The sequence below is a fragment of the Numenius arquata genome, chromosome 1, assembly GCF_964106895.1.
Source record: "Numenius arquata chromosome 1, bNumArq3.hap1.1, whole genome shotgun sequence".
NCBI lineage: Eukaryota > Metazoa > Chordata > Aves > Charadriiformes > Scolopacidae > Numenius > Numenius arquata.
The window spans coordinates 50,227,225-50,245,227 of record NC_133576.1 but is presented as its reverse complement, the minus strand read 5'-3'; the positions used below and the strand labels follow the sequence as shown (position 1 = coordinate 50,245,227).

At 37.9% G+C, this 18,003-nt stretch overlaps 1 protein-coding gene across 2 annotated transcripts in view; it reads right to left on the bottom strand.

The window, feature by feature from the left end:
• Positions 1-18,003, bottom strand: part of DMD (dystrophin) — a 1,192,402-nt gene that overhangs the window by 763,481 nt on the left and 410,918 nt on the right. For both annotated transcript variants that reach the window (XM_074159135.1, XM_074159144.1), the window contains exons 14-17: positions 16,375-16,476; positions 16,163-16,270; positions 6,036-6,215; positions 361-536 (exon numbers count right to left, since the gene is read on the bottom strand). In XM_074159135.1, the coding sequence (XP_074015236.1) occupies positions 361-536; positions 6,036-6,215; positions 16,163-16,270; positions 16,375-16,476 (566 nt within the window). The remainder of the gene's footprint in view (positions 1-360; positions 537-6,035; positions 6,216-16,162; positions 16,271-16,374; positions 16,477-18,003) is intronic.

Genomic DNA, 18,003 nt, shown 5'->3' with positions numbered 1-18,003 from the left:
AAATTATTTTTAAAGAATGTAAAGAGCTGAGAACTAATGGAATGCTTTTTGTCCTTCAAGTTTCAAGACTACAGTCAAGTGGGACCCCCACAATGCCATACACAAGGACTTCTACTGACTATAATTACTATCACAATGGTATTGATATAATGATTAGTATTCTATACTGCAAAATACTTGGACTAGAAGCACAAAAAAATCCACAAGTCATCCTGAGTAAGGCAGGTACCTTAATAGAGAACAGAAATACAATTTGAATCTCAAAAAATTATACAGCAAGCTATTGCAGCAAAATGACTATTTTTGCATTCTCATCCAAGCTCTATCAGCATTCTCTCTCTGTCTCTTAATGATTCTCACCTCTTCCTAATTTCTGAATCCACAAGGAGTTGCCTCTTTTTGTGGGGTGGAGGTGGTGGGAGTTCCTCTTTAGCATGCTTAACCAGGATTTGTTCTCTTGTGGTCACCATAGTTACAGTTTCCATTACAGTTGTCTGCGTTAGTGATGTCTGAGTGGTAGTGACAGCCTGCGAAATCTGTGAGAAGTATTAAAACAGAGGTCACACATTGTTTGAAACACTTCAAGACTTCAAGACTGAAAGACAGTAAAGACTGTTTGGAGTTGCAATAGAAAATAATGAGAAACTGCTCCTGTCTGGTCATAGGCTGACCTTCAGAAAAAAAATAACAGTATATGCAAGTCAAACCAAATTGTTTTATCTGACTCATGCTGTGTGAATAAGATACCTGCAGAAGTCAATATCAAGATCAGAAAAGATCCTAAACAGAATGAACTTATGGCTCCCTCTAAATCATGCTGAATGAAGAAAAGAATTGAATGGACAATTTTGTGGGGGAATTGAATGATAGCAAAATAAAATATAAAATGTTACTATTGCTGTATGTTACTCTGCCTCCATTCTGAAGATTTATTCCTTGAGAAGTGATAAAGGCATGGTAATGGCAGTAAATTACCAATTTTTATTTTTACCATTTATAAGAATTTTCAAACTAAAATGTAATTCTTCACAACCTACTTGCACAAAAGGGCAGTTAGCTTTCAGTCAGGAAATCTTAAATTAGAAAACAAGCACCAGAAGGCATATTAATTTGCATAATTTTTATTCCATAATTAAAAACTAATGTTAAGGGGCCATAACAGATATAAATACACAGAATATGTAACGCTGTAAACACTACCAATCTAATGCATTTAACTTTGCTCCGTAATATCAAAACAAAACCTTCATATAGTTCAGCTGCATTAAAAAAAAGGAATGATGAGAAATATTTTCTGCTCATATATGTTTGAAAGATGATTGTACATGTACTGCCCATTTCTATTTGTTTCCATATAACACCAAACTCCAAATTTCCCATTTAAACATGTGCAGCTGTTCTTAAGTCCCTTAAGTCACGAGAAATGGGTCATTTCTTTTTTTGGTTCTGTCAGATGACGGGTCATTTGCCAAAATGCTCTAGTTAGAGCTCCAATGATCACCTCACAGTTTAGGGGCGGTGAAATGGAAAATAAAAGGAAGAAGTTATACCAGGAGCAGGAAAATCTGTGCACCCGAAGAGCCCTGCCTCTTTGCTTATTGCCGATATGCAAGAAATAGAAAGGGCTTCCAATTCCTTGGAAAAAAAACAAGTTCCTCCCAACACTGCCAAATCTTTCACATGGTCTTCAAAATGAAAAAGTCTTCTTGTTCTTTATACAGTCTGCCAGTGGAAGTGATAAGTAAGGAAGTCCATTACCACTGTAATTTTGACAATCTTTCTTAAAGCAATGAGCTCAATGCTATGCTTCCCCCTCTAGAAATGACCAGCTGTCTAGGCTTTAGAGCAGAATCTGGACTACTCAGAAGACTACAAAATTAAGATTCAAAGCAGATTTTTTTTTAAATCTCTGGATTAATTATGTCAATTGGAGTAAGATGCTTGTGAATCGCAGGGACTTAGCTAACATAAGAACTAAATAAAATTTTGGAAGAGAAAAAAACTCAGTTGACATTTTAATCACTTCAATATTATTTATTAATATTCTTGTTTCAGTTCTCTTAACAAGATGTATTGACTTTGATATTTTCAACTACAGAAATCATGAGAATTATAAGGAAACGTTTCTATATGGTTTTATTGAAACTTTATACAGCATCCTTTTCAATTTTATTTTTATTTAATTTTATTTTGGGCCAGAAAGGAAAAGCAAATTAAAGCTTCTGAAATCTAGGGCTCTATGAAATTTGAGGATAATACCTGATGTCATCTTTCCCTGGGTTGATTCTGTATCTAAGAACACTCCAAATAATTGCTTGCGCCTTATATGCAGTTTTGGGTACAGTCTCCCTTTCCTCCTCTCACAAAATTCTTATCACACTGAGTTTTATCCAAAAATCAATGACAGGATTATGCTTCTGACACACGAGGTCATATCCTGTCATGTTTCTATTTGCCAATCAATACCAGGGTACAGTTTACAGTGAAGAAGGTATAAAACAGAATAAACCACAGCTAGGGCGCTGTAGGAATCATCTGCAGCATACCACCAACTACACAAGAGTAACATTTTCAACTGGTGATTGGGAACTGAGCTTCAAAAGCAGGCAATGCAATTACCATATCCACAGGGCAGTCAAGGCACGATGCTGTGTGGGGTAATGATTTACATGTCAGAACACTAAAGAAGCATTTTTCAAGCTTAATCAATAGGACTGGAGGTTAAATACTATATAGTGCAAACAGAGAATGGAGATGTGAATTTGAAGTTCATAATCATTCTAATTAGAGACTGGGTTAGACTAGAAGGTACTGACAATTACATCACAATGTAACTCTGGAAGACAAAGGTGGTTCACATTTAAAGAGCGCACACATCATAGTGAGTAAAGGACAATCCTTAAAAATGTAAGGACATACAAAAAAGGAAGTAGCTTTTATTCATTTCCCTGACTAAAAAAACCCATACCTCATCTTTTAAATCTAATCATTGAAGTGGTTTGTTTCATGTATTATTCAAAGCTGGTCCAAATAACGACAGTATAGTTACCTCATCCCTCTAAGTTCCTGACAAACAAATATGAATCTGAGAAGGGGCGATACAGAGTAGGCCTTTAACGCACTAGAAAATCATATGGAAAGTGCTAAGGTGACTCACAAGGCTGCACATTAAAAGGCTTTCAAAACACAATGCTTGCCTGCAGTTTCACATCAGCAAGCTCATCTTAGAAACATATTAAAATCCATCTCTTCAGAGTGGACAAATTTAAATCTTCCTTTTCATCCTCTACAGGCAAACGTATGTACAATGTGTGTATAGCACTTCAGTAGTTTTATGTCATTTTATTTCTCTCTTATATGGCAGTCTACCTTTAATGCCATCATTTATTACTGCCTTTGGAAGAGCCCTCCACCTGATAAACTCATAATTTTCCTTAACACTCACTTTCGGAGCTGTCATTTGTTGTTTGATGAAATGTATGTATGTGAGACAGGAAGTTCAGATGAGGAATGGTGTTTTCTTTAGTTTGAGAAGGTTTTCAGTACAATTTAGTGAAGCATAACGAACTCACCAAAGGTGGCTATAGAGTTTCAAAAAGCTATGCATTTAGTCTAAACAAGTTGTCCTTGTCCTTGCTTCGACTGTGTGGTCAATGAAGGAAAGTTGACATTTTCATGATGAGGACAAACTACTTTTCAGAGGTATCTCTCTTTCTCACCCTTGCCATCCACTCACTGTAGCAGAAACTTCAGCCATGAGTCCAGACTAGATGCTTAAATTCAGCAGCAATGAGTGGGAGGACTCACATTCTACTTTCTGCCGTTTTCCTTTGGGATGTATAACTACTTCCTATGTCTAGTTGGAGAATCAGCTTTGAACTGAGGCTGAGGCTCTTTCATTTAATTTCATATTTTGTTAACAAATTAATCATTTAGGGACACTTTAGTAAGAGAGGGAGGGGAAGTAACTAATGACAAAAATGTAATTATGAAGGTACTATAAGAATTATTAATGAATGGAATAAAGTTCATTTTGAAGTCAATATCTAACTGATGAATAAAATGTTCATTTTATGATAGATTTATTGATAAATGTTGTATTTGTCACCCTTTTCCAGCTCCCCTCCTCTCCAGTTCATGATTAGAGAGAATTAGATCTCCTAGAGGCATTTTTTTCTTGCAGTATAAATGTGTCAATGAGCTCTGTAATGAATAAATGTATAAACCCCACTAACATTATCTGCCCTGCCTAAATAGAAAACACACGGCAAAACGTACATTGGCAGTATTTCATAGAGGATGTATCTTAACTGTGTAACAGTGCCTTAGGAAGCAGCCTTTCAGTTAGCACTGAGCATGCCATGTCTCCAGAATTTGAAGCAATAAGCATGCCCCCAACAGCATACCAACTCTAAGCCAAGCAAAGTAGCCTCTCCTTGGAGGAAAAGCTTATCAATTGAAGTGTGCTGCTATGATAAGACAGTTACACTGCTTTGGGAATCCAAAGCATCTCCCACCTGTGCTGCCCTATGATGTATGGATGTACACCCTCAGGATTGTTCACTTCACAAGGAGGCTATCTTTTCTGTAAGCTAAGTTCCATTTTGAAAACTAGTATCTGCTTTTAGGACCGATCAACAAACTAAATAATTATTGAGCCCTCTCAAGTGACTGACTTCTTCAAATCATGTGACTCTGGCCACCCCAAACTAAAAAGGCACCTCTGGATTTTCCTCGGCATTGAAACAACATGTTTCCTACAGCAAATATACAAGAATTAAATCAAATTTTCAACTGTTATAAATGGTGTGCAGCACAAACTGGTTTTCTCTTCTGTTAATAAGATAAATTGTACCCTTTCCCCACTTTCTTCTCTTCTGTTCTCCCCAAATGATTTTTCCAACTTCAGCTAGACAAGAAATTGTATCGCAGAGCAAACTAAAAGATTAAGGTATGAGTCACAAGCAAGGTTACTGAGAGGTATTCAGATGACTACAGAACTATAGCAGCTTTTGTTTAATTACCCAAACATAAGCTGATAAAAACATTAGAACATAGCAACAACAAAATGCAGCATGGTCAAAGGAATTGAATCAAACTGATCAGAACTGAGAGGCCCTCTAGGGACAGGACAGAGGTCAATGCAGTAACATTCTATGCTGTGTTAACAGTAAAAGTCTTAATGTCTGTTTCCATTTCACCAGTCATAACAATGATAGCACAAAAATAACTCAAAACTAATGAGATAATGGAATAATAAAAAAAAAAGTGAGCTGATTTGGGTTTAAATCCAGTAAGAAAGAGATGCTGACAGATGGCTAGGAAAAACAAATGGATATGTTTTCAGCACTACACCAGAGCACTGACTTCTGTTATCTGGTTTAAAAAATGTGAAACTTTAAAACCTCCACCTCTTTTTAATATATTAGGGTTAACATAAAGGAGCTGGGCAAAATAATAGCAGATTATGTTGTTTTTTAATTGGCATTTTGACTTTGATTGGCATTCTGGACTGATTTCTTTATTTTTCCAAGAAACTTCTTTTTATGGCCTCTCTTTTTAATCTGAAAATCAGCATAACATAAGCAGAAGTAAAACAATAATCTATTAAAAACTTTCACTGTTGAAAAGAAATAAAAATAATTTCTCTTTAAGTAGCAAACAGTCCTTACACTAATTTCAAACTAAGTGCTATTCCACAGAGCCATAAAAACTGTGCATTTGAAATAACCAACTATTATGGGTTAAAAATAAATTAACTGGAAAGAGTATTTTCATTATGGATTGTATCATCCCCGAAAACATAGTTAACATCCCAAGAAAGTATAAAGAAAGATCAAAAATGAAAGAGATAAACAATATTCTTGAAAGTTTTATGACAGTTGTATTGTGCTGTCCTAAAAATAAAACATCTTAAGCAATCACGCAGGGAAAAATTTTAAATAATGTAACAAACAGCACCAAAACAACTTAAAGCATTTGACTGGCAAAGAATTTCAGTGTTACCAACTGACAAAATGATGGTTTTAACAAACCTGTGTAGAATTGCTCTCCACCTTCTGCACAAGGCTATCCCAGCGCTGGGCAAAATTTTCAAGACGACTTTCCAACTTTTGAGCCACTGCTTTATTTTTCACAGCTACAAGGAGGTCTTGGCTGAGCGACTTCAGCTTACCCATCATTTGTCTTTTCATTTCTAGATCTCCTTTTAGGATCTGTTAAACACAGTAACAGCAGGAAGAACAGTACTTCAGACAGCAGTAAAAAAACCCCAAGAACCAAAGCCAACAAACTTGGAAGAAAAATCCTACAGAGAGCATCATAAAGAACCAAAAAAGGTAAGGGTATTTCATACAAACTACTATACTTCCATGCTGTAGTTACTGTAAAAACTGCTGGCAGAGCTGACATAGTGGAATGGACACATTGCAATTCACAAAGCAATATTACATGACAAGTGGAGCAACTCCAGATATCTGAGCATGCCTCAGGTGGTGACATAAATCAAAAAGCTAACAGCTGTGTGACATTGATGACCTTAAAACTGCACTAATGTTAACAACTATATCAACATTTCAAACGATGTTTCTTTAAAGTTTTGTTGTACTTTGTCATACATTGCATATTAAAACTCACTGGGAAAAAAGCAGTTTTCTAGAAAAATAACATTTGATCCCAAACCAGGATAAAAAAAAAAAAAAAAAAAGCTGAAAGAAAGTAAGTTTGGTTTTGGCAGCAATGAAGAATCATGTATTTCTCATCTTCCTCGGATCTCGGCAGGCTCTGGTTACACAGCAGTAGCCTCCTAGGAAATAGGGAAGCCTTGCAGAACCCTAGGAGCCCTTCTGAGTGTGCCAAGGAAAGGGCTCTGCTACTGGGACCCTGGAAACTCTCTGTGTGCAACCACTGCACCCTACAAGCCTCCGTACAGCTTGAACCCATGCATGCTAACAGAAAAGGAGAAATTGTCAGTCTTCACATCTCTATGGCAGTAAAATTCCAAGGGATCTTGAAACTCTTGAGATCTATACATGCAAACCTCTCTATAGGCTCTTCAGAGATCCAAGAGACATCTGTCACTACAATTCTCAGCTGCATTTATTTTTCATGACTCTACTGGTTTACTCCATTGATTTTGCTACCTTAAGCATTCATTCTCTACACCCTAATCTGTGCTAACCATAGCCAAATTTTAAACTTTCTATGCAACTGAGGATTGCAATCTAATTCCCAAGGCATGAAATGAATAAGTGAATAAATATTTAGACAACAGAATTTAGTCTACCTATACTTTCCTGTAACAGTATCATCGAAAATTGTAATCTAAAATACATATTAGGAAAAGAAAGATTCATAGTCTTTGTAATCAGTACTCTTTTCCATTCAGATGTGGCTTGAAACACAATAATTACTTATTTTAGATACAGATATCAAAATTTAAATTGACATGTCCCTAAGAAATAGCAGCTAACAAACTTTATATTTAAGAAACTGCATAGTAGCAGATCTGATGGAGAAAGCAAACTAGATGTACAACAATTTACCATCTTAAAATTTCAAGGATTTCTATATTTGACTTTTTTTTTTTGCTTACAGTGTCTGAAATAGCTCACATGAAAGCTACCACATACATTGATTGAAATAATAAAAAAAAGGTACCCTATGAAATGTGATTAGTGAATTCTGAACAGCAGCATTTTAATTCCAACCTCCACAGCTGACAACAGCTGAATAATGCACAAATGAGTTCAGCATCAATTTCAGATACATGGAGAACAATCAGTAAGTGAAATGTTAGAAAGAGAAGGATGCTACAACTTTCTGTCAAAGGTACTGCTCACTACTACCTAAATATGCTTTTTGATAGCTGCAGTTAACCTGTTAAAATATACTGTGGGATTCTGTTTTCACATTTCCTTACTGAAAACCTGTCAATGTGCTACAGTAACAAATAGCATGCTCTAGGTTTATTTTTTTTCTGGTACAAGAACAGACCTAAAATACTAATGAGCTAACAACGAAATATGCAATTTACCAATCTGCAAGAGAATAAATGGTAGTGTTTGATTTATGAAATTAATTGTCAAATAACTTCTGTCAAATGCATACTGTAAACACCAATATTTGAACATTATAAAGTGGTTTCCTTATTTGTTGGTAATTTGCTTCTACTAGGTGGGTTTTTTCAAGCTTTTAATTATTGCTGTTTTTTTTTTTCTTAAACATCACCAAGAACTTTCTTTGCTCATTGTAGTATCTAATCAGCAACATCTGCTGTAAACTAATTGTTCAGCTCCTAAGAGATTTATTCCAATAAAAATGGTGTTAATACCTAATTTATCTCTTCTAATAAGTAAAGAAATTTGCATTAAGTGAAGCAAGAGAAGATTTAACTCTATATTAATGGAATATTTACTATAAACATACAGACCTAGATCTTGTATGCCTTTGCAGTAGATCTCAACGTGTTTTACAAAAAAAAGGCACACCGTCACCTTCATTTTACAGGCTGCAAAACTTAGGAAGAGAACATGAAAACAACCTATCCAGTCTGTGCCATAAATGACAGTAAAATTCCACCTCAGTCTTTCCACTTATGTTCTACATTCTCAGTGGATCACATCCTCCAGCTTAGTCCATGCTCTATGTCAAACTTCGCCTTGTGTAAGAATTCTGAGACAATTATAGTTACAGTGAATAAATAGTAGGTGGCTGTTTTAAGGAAAGATTTTTAAAACTACAGCAACAACCCATCAACATCAGAAAAGAAATGCAGAATATTCATTATTAATAAATGCACAAAGTAGTAAAGCCTAAACATTTTTTCTGACTTTTAGACTAAGCAAATCCCAGAAGAGAGTTAATGACAAAGATCAATTTTCACATACAAATACTGAATTAATCCTCTGAAACAAGCCATTTGAGATTAAGCCACAAAAATTTCTTACAAAAAGCAGTTCTATCTGAAAAAAAATCCTAAAAATAGATATTATAGGTACAGTATATAAATTAAGAAGAAATCTGACTTGGTATCAATTTTACCACAACGTTAGAACTGGATGAATTGATTCACTAACCAAAAATACATTTTACCTATTCATTTCAATAACAATGAAAATGTGACTCCTAAAGCTGAGGGAAAAAGAGAGACAGCATCTGTAGTGGGTTTAACATTGCAAGATTTTGGCAGCAGCAGTGCTGCAAGGGTGGCTTCTGTGAGAAGACACCAGGGGGTACCCCCATGTCGGGTAGAACTAGTTCCAGATGGCTCCACAACAGACCCACTGCTGCCCAAACTGAGCCCATGAGTAAGTCTGGTGCTGCCTCTGTGAAAATATCATTAAGAAAGGGTAAAAAATGCTGCACAGGAGCTGCAAGAGAGAGGAATGAGAAAAATGTGAGAGAAACACCCTTGCAGACACCAAGGTCAGAGAAGAAGGAGGGGGAGGAGGTGCTCTCAGCACCAGAGGAGAGATTCTCCTGCAGCCCGGGGTGAAGACCATGGTGATGTAGGTTGTCCTCATTGAGCCCCTGGAAGACCCCATGCCAGAGTAGCTGGATGTGCCTTAAGGAAGCTGTGACCCTGTGGAGAGCCTGGGCTGGAGTAGGTTTGCTGGCAGAACCTGTAGCCCTGCGGGGGACCCAGACTAGAGCGATCTTTTCCTGAAGGACAGCACTCTGTGGAAAGGACCCATGCTGGAGCAGTTCATGAAGAACTGCAGCCTGCGAGAAAGATACATGTTGCAGCAGGTCAGGAAGGCCTGTCTCTCCTGGGTGGGACCCCACACTGAAGCAGGGAAACAGTATGACTCTTCCAGCAATCCTAAAGCAGGAATCCATGTGTGGAGATTTTAGTTCAGGAACAACCTCAGTCTTTCTGCTTCTTCAAAATCTTTACTACTATCTGAAAATATATGCATTCCGACTACCATTTTAACAAATATTGGTAAAAGAAAGCTTACTCTTAAGCAGTAATAGCACTTACTATAAGGAATCCTGTCTAAAATTAACAGTGTATTTTTTCCCACTTGAGGAACATGAGATAAAATTACTGTGGAGAGGACACGATGTATTTCTGCATCAGCAAACAGTAGTTAAATCCTGATTCTTTCAGAAGTACCCTGAACCGCAAATATGCATGAAAACTACAGCTGGTCCTTCTTATTTTACCTTCTATTTGTTACTATGTGATGTAATGATTAATGTGATGTAAGAGTCAACATTTTTTTCATGCTGTTAGCAGCATCTCAACAGACTTATTTCACTTCAGGCCCTTTAGAAGTCTTAGGACCTTGTAGGAGGGTTGTAGAATTTCAAATGAACAGTCATAATGGTAAATGGTTTAATAAAATACCTTCAGAAATTTCCTTCAGGCTTAAGAGACAGAAATCTGGCTAAAGAACATGACCTTAATCTTGCCAAGTTGTGCATATGAGAGAGACAGGAAAAATAGTCTGGAAGGTCTTACGCTGTATCATGATATCAACCCTAAAATTCTTAAGATCTAACAGGATAAACTAATACTGTAAATTCTTGCTGGATGTGATTAGACAACTGAGGAACTGAGCTACCATTTTTTAAGAATATAAACATTTTTATAGTAGTAAAAGAATGTATGTTTATTGCCTTAAAAAATCACCTTTACAATTCTGGAACAAGCTGGCCTAATTAAAGGCAATTTTTCGTGACAGCTTCTCCTTTACTACATCCAAACACATCTCTACAGCCAAAATAACATAAGTCAAAAGACATGCATGATTTGCATGTCAGGGTCAGGACACCATGATCCCATTTTTCCCTATTTCTAAAAGCCAGTCCAAGAGTGGAAGTATATATTCCCTGACAAGAATTTTCATGTGGGTAATGCATTAATACAAATTCTCCTTGAGTCAGAGTAGACTAAAATAGTAAATCTTCATCCACAACAATCCTGACAATTTGACATTGTGTGAAGGTAAAAACACATACTCACTGGAATTTGGAGATCTCTGCTACTAGGTCTAAAACCTGACAGAGAAATTCCAAAAGGAGAAAATATTTTTCTGTTACAAATCAAAGAGACTACAGAGGCAGTGTTTCTCCAGCATACCATCAACATTTCAGATATCTAAAGTATTGCATTGCATTATGGATCAGCTGTTTCTAAAAACATCAAAGTTATTCATGTGCAAAAAAAGATTAAGTTACTATTAATAAACCCCGCCTGTTCTGTCAAGGATGACATAATTCTTGTTGAGATTCAGGGGGACAGAAGAATCACTTTACTCTGGTGTTCAGACATTCAGTTTCATGAAACACCACCAAGCTTTCATGAAAAGTAATGCTTACGGTTTTAAGCTGGCAACATAATTAACTTCATAAGAGTGTGTATTTATTTCATTAACCAAATTTATGAAAATACTACTAAAGGAAAATATTTCCCTCTTAAAACTGTATTTCCAAGCGATTCTGAAAGGTACCCAAACTGGTCTTACCCTTAATACTTTCAAACCATTAATAGCTTGCTACTTCACAATTTGTGATAAACATTTCAAGCTCCAGTTCCTATCTCCTCCAGCAACTCGCTGAAACCCACAAGTACTAATTTATTGAATAAATCTGATTTTCTTGCCATAAATTTTTCTTCATGAAGGTACTGTAAAGCATCCTGAGTTGCCTCTAATTCATTACGCATTAATAAAAGCCTGGCTTGCAGTCAACTTCAAGACTGCTCGTACATTAGATTACCAGAATTTCCAAGAAGCATGAGACAACTGACTACATGAGGAGTTCCTTTCCTTTACAAAGAAATTGACTTAATTCTAAGTAATCTTTAATCAAAATCCAAGTCTGTGCCTTCTAAATATATGCTTTTATTAGCCCCTAAAGAGTTACAGAAAGAAAAAGGAAAAAAAATAATTACAGTTTCTTAGGATCATGCTGACAACCATACTTTGGGGTCTTGAATTTTGGGAAAAAAAAATAAATCAACAAATATGAACTTCCTAGTAATTCTATCAATCAACAGGGATATTTACCATTAATTCTGGACCACCTGCAAGGTAGTTATGAATTAAACAATCAAGCTACAAGGATTTCAATTTTTTAAAAAGAAAAAAACCCATACATTTGTATATGTGAGGATAAAATATGGTAAATTTTAAAAACATCACAGTTACTTAAACTTCAGAAACATCATGGTATTGACCAAATGCCCAAATGTATCTACTTTTAATACAGAAGGACAAGTAGGACATCAATTCTAAAATAATTTTTAAAAATCTAAGGTTGAGCCTACTGTAGAACCAAATAGTTAATAATAACTTGAGAATCTTTCATGCCTGAAAATTCTAGTATGTAAACTGTAAAACCAAGTCTTGAAATAACGCCTGGGACACTTTTTCCCACCTATCTAACTAAACAAATAATAATAGTTCTGTTTAAACAGAAGATTACCAATGAAGTTCCTGTTTACAGCAATAATAATTTACCTATTTTAACAAAAGCATGGGCATGAATGGTTCCTTTTCTCTCAATGCATGCATAGTCATTGTTATGTACAAAAATAGCACATACCATACCATTTTCTTTACAAAGCTCCTAATGCTACAAAACCATTTGCAAGTATAGGCCATGACAAGTTTTTTATCTCTACAGGCACAGCATCTTTCTAGGCCAGTCAAACCTACATTACATTCCCTCCATAAAAACAATGCATAGTAGAGTATTTTCTGAAGAGTGAGGCAGAGGACATGTTGAAAAGGGTGCATTTTATGTATGTAAATAAATTTCTGAACTACAGTTGAAATACAGTTGTAAAGTACTACTAACATCAGCATTTCACAACTTTTGAATCTTTAGCTTTTTCAAGTTCAAGGAATGTATAACAGGTTTTGATATGTGATGAGTACTTGCACATATGCATCTGGTTTTGTACACATACTTAAATACTCAGTCTCACATACACAGCTACAAGAGGGAGTAGAAAGGTTAAGGAGCATCAGGGAGTCTGAGAAAGAGATGGACTGATGGAACCATATTCTACCCTCCCTGAGACAGAAATAGGAACAACTATCAGGAAAAACCCAAGATGAAGGGGTTCCTATATCCTCCTTGCAACAGGCTGAAGGCAGTAACTTAAAGGAAAGGAGTGAATGGAGTCAAATCCCTGCCTGATGCCGCAGGCGAACCCCCTCCTTGCCCCCCTCTCCTTCCCAGGTGCCTCTGTACAACAGGTGCAAGGCTCTGGATGTGGAAGGCCAGGCCACAACAGATAACGTGGATGACGTCCATCTACATGAGAGGTGCTTCCAAGGTCAGAAAGGCCTACCCCCCCGTATCACAACCACCTCTACGAAAAAATGGACTATAGCTGTAGGTGACTCCCCTTCTGAGGGGAACAGAGGGCCCAACGTCCTGACCAGACTCTCCTCTTAGGGAAGTCTGTTACCTCCCTGGAGCCTGGGTTAAGTCCCGCTCGGGGACTTCAACCACCTCAACATCTGCTGGAAGAGTAGCACAGCAAGCTGTAGGCAATCCAGGAGACTCCTGGAGTGCATTGACAATAAGTCCTTAAGCCAGATAATAGCCCCACCAGATGACAGGCAATACTGGACCTGATGGTCACCAACACAAGTGAGCTAATTGGTGATGTCAAGATTGAAGGCAGCCTGGGCTGCAGTGATCATGCACTGGTGGAGTTCACAGCCCTGAGGGATATGGTTCAGGGCAAGAGTAAAGTCAGGACCCTGAAATTTTAAGAAAGCAAAATTCCAGCTCTACAAGTAGTTAGTCAACAGGACTCCCTGTGAAACTGCCCTCAGGGCAAGGGAGCAGAACAGAGCTGGCAGATCTTTAAGGACTCTTCCCAGAGAGCACAAGACCTCTCAATCCCTAGGTGTAAGAAATGAGAAAAGGAAGGCGAGAGACCAGCATGGCTGAGTTGAGACCTACTGGTCAAACTAAAGGGCAAAAAGGAAACACACAGGCAATGGAAGCAGGGACAGGCATCCTGGGAAGAGTATACAGACGCTCCCTGGTTTTTTAAGGATTGGGTCAGGAAGGCTAAGGCATGGCTGGAACTTTGGTAAGGGATGCAAAAACTAATAATAAGGGCTGCTGTAGGCATGTCAAACAGAAAAGGAAGGTCAAAGATAGCGTACCCCCCCAACCAAGACTGGCAAACTGGTAACAATGAAAGAGGAGAAGGCTGAGGTACCCAAAAACGTTTTTGCCTCAGTCTTCACTGGCAACCCTTCTCCCCACACCTCTTGAGTGGATGGACCACTAAGCTGTGACTGGGGGAGAAAAGTCCCTCCCACTGTAAGAGATCAGGTTTGATACCACCTGAGGAACCTGAACATACAGAAATCTATGGGACCTGATGAGATGCATCCAAGAGTCCTGAGGGAACTGGCTGATGTAGTTCCCAAGCCACTCTCCATGATATTTGAAATATCATGGCAGTCAGGCGAAGGCGGTGACTGGAAAAAGGGAAACATTGCACCCATTTTTAAGAAGGGTAGAAAGGAGGACCCTGGAAACTACAGACCTGTCAGCCTCACCTCTGTACCTGGGAAGATACTCCTAGAAGCTATGCTAAAGCACATGGACAACAGGGAGGTGATTCAAGACAGCCAGCATGGCTTCACCAAGGGCAAGTCCTGCCTAACCAACCTCGTGGCCTTCCATGATGGAGTGACTACATCAGTGGACAAGGGAAGAGCTACTGATGTTGTCTATCTGGACTTCTCTAAGGCCTTTGACATGGTCCCCCACAACATCCTTTTCCCTAAATTGGAAAGATACGGATTTGATGGGTAGATGGTTTGGTGGATGAGGAATTGGTTGGATGGTCACATCCAGAGGGCAGGGGTCAATGGCTTAATGTCCAAATGGAGATCAGTGACAAGTGGTCTCCCTTAGAGGTCCGTACTGGGACCAGTACTGTTTAATATCTTTATCAGTGACACAGGCAGTGGGATCAAGTGCACCCTCAGCAAGTTTGCAGATAACACAAAGCTGAGTGGTGCTGCTGACACACTGGAGGGACGGGATGCCATCCAGAGGAAACTGAACAAGCTCGAGAAGTGGGCCTGTGTGAGCCTCATGAGGTTCAACAAGGCCAAGCGCAGGGTCCTGCACCTGGGTCAGGGCAACCCCCAGTACCAGCAGAGTCTGGGGGATGAAGGGATTGAGTGCTGCCCCGTGGAGAAGGACTTGGGGGTGTTGGTGGATGAAAAGCTGGACATAAGCTAGCACTGTGTGCTCACAGCCTGGAAAGCCAACCGTATCCTGGGCTGCATAAAAAGAAGCATGGCCAGCAGGTCGAGAGAGGTGATTCTGCCCCTCTACTCACTCTGGCGAGACCCCACCTGCATCTAGCTCTAGAGCCCTCAGCACAGGAAAGACATGGACCTGTTGCAGTGGGTCCAGAGAAGGGCCACAAAAATGATCAGAGGGCTGGAGTGCCTCTCCTATGAGGACAGGCTGAGAGAGTTGGAGTTGATCAGCCTGGAGAAGAGAAAGCTGTGAGGAGACCTTATTGTGGCCTTTCAGTACTTTCCTGGGGCCTACAGGACAGATAAGGACAAACTTTTTAGCAGGGCCTGTTGCAACAGGACAAGGAGGAAAGGTTTTAAACTAAAAGATGGTAGAGTTGGAGTAGATACAAGCAAGAAATGTTTTACGATGAGGGTGATGAAACATTGGCACAGGTTGCCCAGAGAGGTGGTGGATGCCCCACACCTGGAAACACGCAAGGTCAGGCTGGACAGGGCTCTGAGCAAGCTGATCTAGTTGAAGATGTCCCTGCTCATTGCACAGGTGTTGGACTAGATGACATTTAAAGGTCCTTTCCAACCCAAGCTATTCAATGATTCTAATATATACATCATTAGTATCAACAAAGAAACTTTCAGTATAGAAGTATACATATTTTTAAAACACCCAAATGCTATTTCAGTTCAGAAACTTTTGACTGAAGAGACAATCTGTACTTATATTGGTTCCTGTATCAGCAAGACCATGGACCAACCTATTCCATCCATGCAAGACAACATCCATTCCCAAAGTATGAAACAGCTGTTCTGTTAAACCATATTGTCTGAGAATAGGGTAAAGCCACCTGTACTCAGACTCATGAATAAGTTGAACATAAAATAAGAGAATGAAAAATACATACAGCTAATTGATGTAGATTGGTCAGCATTTCATTTTGATCTTTAAAGCCAGTTGTATGAATTTTGCTCACAGCATCCTCTTTCTCAGTAAGCCATGCATCAAAAAGGCACTGAAAGAAAATTGGAGAGAAGAGAATGCAGAACCTTCAGTCAGGCCTTTTCTAGTGCAATTTTTTGAAGAACACTCCTATTTATAACTGCTAAAACTACTCACCTGCTCTTCTGCAAAGTGCTGCCATTTGCGAAGAATATCTTGCAGAAGAATCCATCGGTCTTCTGTCCATCTGCAAATCATTGCCCACCGTTTTCCAAAGTGCTAGAAAGAAACACACAATAGAAGTTTGCATTTTTTTGCCTTTTTTTTTTCTTTAAAACAAGGCAATCCTATTTTCCTACGGCATTACAAATTTTTGTGAAACCCCTTTCATGATTCACTTTTTACAGTCCTAAGCCCTTAAAATGTATTGCATATCACACTGAAATTGATCTTATCACCATTTGAAATAAAAACAAAATGGAGAGAACAGGGAAAGAACAGAGCCAAAAGGTGAGAATTCTAATATTAATCTATAGACACATTTTTCTATTAAGTCTCTGGTACTATGCTCTCAAAAAAACCTCAGTTTCAAAACTTTACAATGCCCAAACCATAACTACTCGAAATGTAATTGTGGTGGCCCAAAGATGTGATCAAAGCAAAAAAGTATCTGGTTTTTAAGTTGCACCATCAGTGTAGTTGATCTAGGTTTTCACCTGTTTTAAAATACCGCAGTGGGGAAGAAAACCCCACCTTATAAGCTAACACACCAGCACAAATCCCCCTAAGGTTTCCTAGATATCTATAGCATATGCTACTATATGTGTTTTAAAACTAGACAAAACACTTCCCTGTTCTGTTTCCCTTATTTTAACTGAAACCAAGCATTATTACTTTTTTTTTAAACTTCCTACTAGCCTTTGTTGAAAAATGCTTACAAGAGAGGATGAGACTTAATACTGCTGTGATGGTGCAGCATACTATACAACCTTTATTGCAACGATTTGCAATGATTTAATTACCTCTGAGCATCATATGCAAATTATTCAGCTCCTCCTAAACATAAAAAAAACCTTATAAAATCTGCAAGATACTCTTTACTACTGCATTCTTATTTTTTCATGTCCTTCAAAAGCACATCTTGACAAAAGGAAAAATAATTTCTTAATTTTTTAACATTTATTTATTCACTTGATGATTCCTATGTGTCTCTTCCAACTTGAGATATCCTATGATTCTACATTTTTCATATTTACATATTTTTCACAGGGATTCTGATTTAGTTTTAGCAAAAATGTAGCATCCAAATGGTGGATTTTTAAAACCAACGATGAAAATTCTAAGTGTATTTTCTACCAGGAATGAAAGGATTTTATTTTGTACAGGCTGGGAAAAGGTAAAGTTTCAGGATGCCATTTGAATTTGCAGCTTTACCAATTTTATGTCAAAGTAAAAAGTCAGCAGATAGCATGTTTGTTGTTTAGCGAACGCTAAAACCAGAACAAATCTTGCAGACTAAACAGGCAGTTGTCATGCCATTGAGTTATATCTTATTAGATATTGGCTCAATTTCAAAAAATGAAACCTCTAATCAGCTAGCATAATAATGCTGATTTTAAAACATGCCAATTCTTAAACAGCTCAAATATGTTACACAGTAATACAGAGAATTATTCCTTTTCAGTCACTCACTGCATGAATACGGAGTAGGTTTGAGGAAGTTGGTTTGTTTGCTTTTTTTAGGCTTCATATTAGGATCATGGTTTTAATATACTTTTGGAATTATATACGGGGTATTTGGTTTCT